The sequence below is a fragment of the Medicago truncatula genome, chromosome 5, assembly GCF_003473485.1.
Source record: "Medicago truncatula cultivar Jemalong A17 chromosome 5, MtrunA17r5.0-ANR, whole genome shotgun sequence".
Taxonomy (NCBI): domain Eukaryota; kingdom Viridiplantae; phylum Streptophyta; class Magnoliopsida; order Fabales; family Fabaceae; genus Medicago; species Medicago truncatula.
In genome coordinates this window covers 12,831,589-12,835,839 of record NC_053046.1, presented here as the reverse complement: position 1 = coordinate 12,835,839, position 4,251 = coordinate 12,831,589, and the positions used below count along the sequence as shown (strand labels likewise).

Sequence of the window (4,251 nt, the reverse complement as noted above, 5' to 3'; positions counted from 1 at the left end):
TACTCAAACTCAACTCCGGATTTGGAACCTTGCTCTGATGCCAATATGGCTCAGAAACCAAGAGAGAATCCACTCTCTAACTCTCAAATGAGAAACTCAAGTTTTATATATTTCAAATTGTGGTAATACATGAAGGAAGTGGCCTTATTTATAGCAATCCTAGAGGCCATATGGTAGCTGAAATAGTGCTGATAATTAATACATCAATGGAAACACAATCTAGTAAATGTCAAACATGGTGGCTTGTTGGCCTTATTGTCAATAGTAGGGTGGTGGAATTGGAAAGCTAGCATATAGGGTGGTGGCTGCAAAGTCTATGCCATATTAATGTCTTACTCTGTATCACACCTCCTCCTCTTCAAACATTCACGCGGATTCCACGTCCATTCATAAAAAAGATATGAATGAATCCATAATCTACTCAAAGCCCAATACCAAGATAACGCTTTGATATCATCACAAGAGTTTCTATAACACTTGAGAATATAGCATCCATTAGATAATCTCAGCTTTATTTTGTTGGTAAAATTATGATGAGAAACTATGTTGTTATTATATTTCATGCATTGTGTGCTCCAATGTTCGGTTCAACTCAGCAACCGAGAATGGCGATGCTAAGTGCAAAGAGAGGGATAGACATGCACTCCTTATGTTCAAACAAGGTCTCCAAGATGAGTTTGGTACGTTGTATACGTGGAAGGATGATCCAAATTCAGATTGCTTCAAATGGATGGGAGTTGAATGCAACAACCAAACAGGTTATGTTCAAAGTCTTGATCTGCAGGGTTCAGAAACAAACTATTTGAGTGGCGAAATCAATCCTTCAATAACTGAGCTACAACATCTAAAATATCCAGACCCTAGTTATTTGTATATAAGCAGTCAAATCCCAAGATTTATTCTGAATATATGCACCGCGGAGACATTTGCATCTGATAATAACAATTTGAGTGGAGACTTTTCAGATTTTATCATCCATAACAACTATTCTTACTGCATTGGAAATGTATCCTCGCTACAGGTACTATCCTTATCGAATAATAAGATTTCTGGTATGTTACCTGACCTTTCAGTCTTCCCGTCTTTGAGAATTTTGAATCTTGCTAGCAATAATTGGAGAAATACCCTCGAGTATCAGATCGCTGACGAAGTTAGAGATGTTGATCATGAGCAAAAACTTTTTTAAAGGTGTCATCACTGAATATCATTTCACTAACCTCTCCAAATTGGAATACTTATATTTGTCTTACAACTCCCTCACTATGAAGGTTAGTGATGATTGGGTTCCTCCTTTTCAATTACAAGAGTTAGATTTGTCATATTGTAATATGGATTCTAGATTTCCTAATTGGCTTCAAAAACAAAATAACTTGTCATTTATGTACCTTTCAAATGTCGGTAGTCTACCTCCGACGCCTTCTTGGTTTTGGGGTAAATTGCAAACACTAGTTTCCATGACCATTTCAAACAACAATCTCACCGGAAGGATTCCAAATTTGGAAATCAATCTTACCAACTATCCTGAAATAGATTTGAGTTCAAACCAACTTGAAGGTGCAATTCCTTCTTTTTTATTGCAAACTGCAGCACTGCATCTCTCCAATAGTAAAATTTCAGATTTAGCTTCCTTCTATGCAAAAAAAGTAAGCCTAACATTTTGGGAAGGTGTAGACCAATTCTACAAAAATCCAGATATGTTTTTAAAAAGCATTGATCTCTCAAGCAACCATCTTACAGGGAAAATACCAACTGAAATAGGGTACTTATTTGGATTGATTTCCTTAAATTTGTCAAGGAACAATCTCTGTGGGGAAATCATTTCAAACATAGGAAACTTCAAATCACTTGAGTTTCTTGACCTCTCAAGAAATCATCTTTCAGGCAGAATTCCATCCAGTCTTGCTCATATTGATCGTCTCACTTGGTTGGACTTGTCAAACAATCAGCTCTATGGAGAAATTCCAATTGGAACGCAGTTGCAGACGTTTGACACTTCAAGTTTTGATGGAAATTTCAATCTCTGCGGAGAACCTCTTGATAGAAAATGTCACGGTGAAGACCCAGCAGAACATCCAGTGCTAACAATAAAATCAGGAGACGAGAATTCAATATTTTTAGAGGCATTATACATGAGCATGGGGATAGGATTCTTCACTGGTTTCATTGGCTTGGTAGGCTCAATATTGTTACTACCATCTTAGAGAGAAACATATTCCAGATTCTTGAACACTTTGATATTGAAAATCTTCATGTGGTGGAAGGAGTAAATTTACCTGGCTAGTTGCTCTAAATTGGATGAATATGATGGCTATGTACTTTTGTTCTTTCTTACTTTTTTTATGGTTTAACTGAATCATGAATAATTTTAGTCTTGGGAGACATGCTTTACTACTACTACTGTTGTAATATATCATATATGTATAACTAAATCATTTCTAGTATTTTTATTGCTTTGCTCACTGTTTTTGGATGCAGCTAAGAAGAGAGAAATAAGATTCTCAGTCCTTTAAAAGATTGACGAGACACTTCCATGATGATGTTACAATTATTTTTGTATATCTAAATTCAAAACTTATTGACAATTTGTGCAAAGAGTGAAATAACTGGAAGTATCATTCAGTACCTGTTTTAGTATTCTTGCACAAAGAAGATAGGTAGAAATCACACTCCCACATTAGTTTATGATTATGGTCTATGGATGCCAATATATGTTACTATGATATCAAGTTTTATTTTGAACTAATGGTCATGAATCTGTAACAAAAATGTAAGCTCTAATCTCTTGAACCAAAACATGTACTACATAAATACAGTATACATTTAACATGAATTTCAAGCAAATTAAGAAGAAAAAAATGAAAGGAACAATTTCAAGTATAGCTTTTTTTCTATTGAATGAACTCCAGCAGAAAAGTTGCATAACAAACTACCAAGAACATATAACTTATCTTATAACAAATGTAAATTGGCATTTTAAAAAGTTTCAAAGAAGGGCATAATCATCTAACATTTCATACTTCAGCAGAGCACTTCCATAATACTAGGAAACAAGGCATCCATGATGCAAGAAGAGTTCCCTTTCATGATCACTAGGATGATAAAAAGGGGGAATCGTTATCTTTCTCAACGATGGCCTTGAAAGTACCATTAGAGAAACTACATTATCGGCCACATTTTGACAATCCCTCAAATTGATCTCTCTCAACTTTGTACATTTTTCTACCACTTGCCTCACTCCCTTCCCTGTGACAGCATAACAATTTTCCAGGTCCAATTGCAATAGACCACGGCAACTCTTTGAGATTGCATAGAGTGTTTCATCATCAGTTGCGGATCGAGACAAGTTCAATACCTCCAATTTGGGAACTACAAAGTTCATTTCAAATAGCATAGCGCCGAAAGAGGAGGCCAAGCTTTTTTTTTTGAAACTGCTTATATTATTAACACCGAAATATACGAGAAGTACAAATACACGGTGACGGCAACAACGCCAAAACAGAACAAAGGAACTGCTAGAGTTGTAATACTGCTCTAAGCAGCACCAACCAGCAGCCTAAGAAAAGACTATCCCCTGACCCGCCAGCAAAACAGAAAAACAGCAATCCAAAAAACTGCAACAGCAGAAACCAGAAGGCCGAAAACACACCAGAACAGCAATCTTGACAGGAAAAAGTCCCAGACACCTCTAAAACTGCCCCACCTATCTCAGTAAGCACTCATTGGGGTTCCAACACCACTCGTAATAGAGGCACGGAGGACTCTTAAGTCTTGAATTCGCCCAATTCCACGAAATCACTTTAATTACCTCCACAATTTTATCAAAATCCTTCAAAATATTATTGAAAATCCTATCGTTCCTCGCTTTCCAAATAGTCCATAACACCGCGTGCCAAATCAACCAATATCCTTTCCGAAGTTTACGCCTCCCTATCTCCCCGTTCCAACACTCAAAATGTTGAAAAAGAGATTGAGGTGTAATGAAATTAATCCCTAACCAACCACCAACCTTCGACCACACTTTAAAAGTCCACTCACAGTGAAGAAAAAGATGAGTCGCTGTTTCCGCCACTTGTTCACAGAACTCACACCTTCCAAGGGACACCGGAGCTAGGATACGCCGACTCAAAAGGTTATCTTTTGTCGGGATACGATTGAGGAGCAATTGCCAAGAGAAAGCCACCACTTTTGAAGGCGCCGGGCTTTTCCAAACTAATTCAAACACCACTTTCTTCGTCCTCTCCAAGGGCTCTA

At 37.2% G+C, this 4,251-nt stretch overlaps 1 protein-coding gene across 1 annotated transcript; it reads left to right on the top strand.

Moving 5' to 3' along the window:
- The first annotated feature begins 605 nt into the window (after positions 1-605).
- Positions 606-2,201, top strand: LOC120580624 (receptor-like protein EIX1). Its single transcript, XM_039834645.1, has 3 exons — positions 606-758; positions 1,022-1,150; positions 1,269-2,201. Exons 1-3 carry the CDS (start codon positions 606-608, stop codon positions 2,199-2,201), a joined length of 1,215 nt encoding a protein of 404 aa, XP_039690579.1.
- The last annotated feature ends 2,050 nt before the right edge of the window (positions 2,202-4,251 follow it).

Excerpts from the sequence above, each read along its gene's own strand:
- LOC120580624 (XM_039834645.1), top strand. The coding sequence starts at position 606 with ATGGCGATGCTAAGTGCAAAGAGAGGGATAGACATGCACTCCTTATGT. Across the intron at positions 759-1,021 it reads TGAATGCAACAACCAAACAG|GTACTATCCTTATCGAATAA; the intron begins GTTATGTTCAAA and ends TCCTCGCTACAG. Across the intron at positions 1,151-1,268 it reads AGTATCAGATCGCTGACGAA|GTTAGTGATGATTGGGTTCC; the intron begins GTTAGAGATGTT and ends CTCACTATGAAG.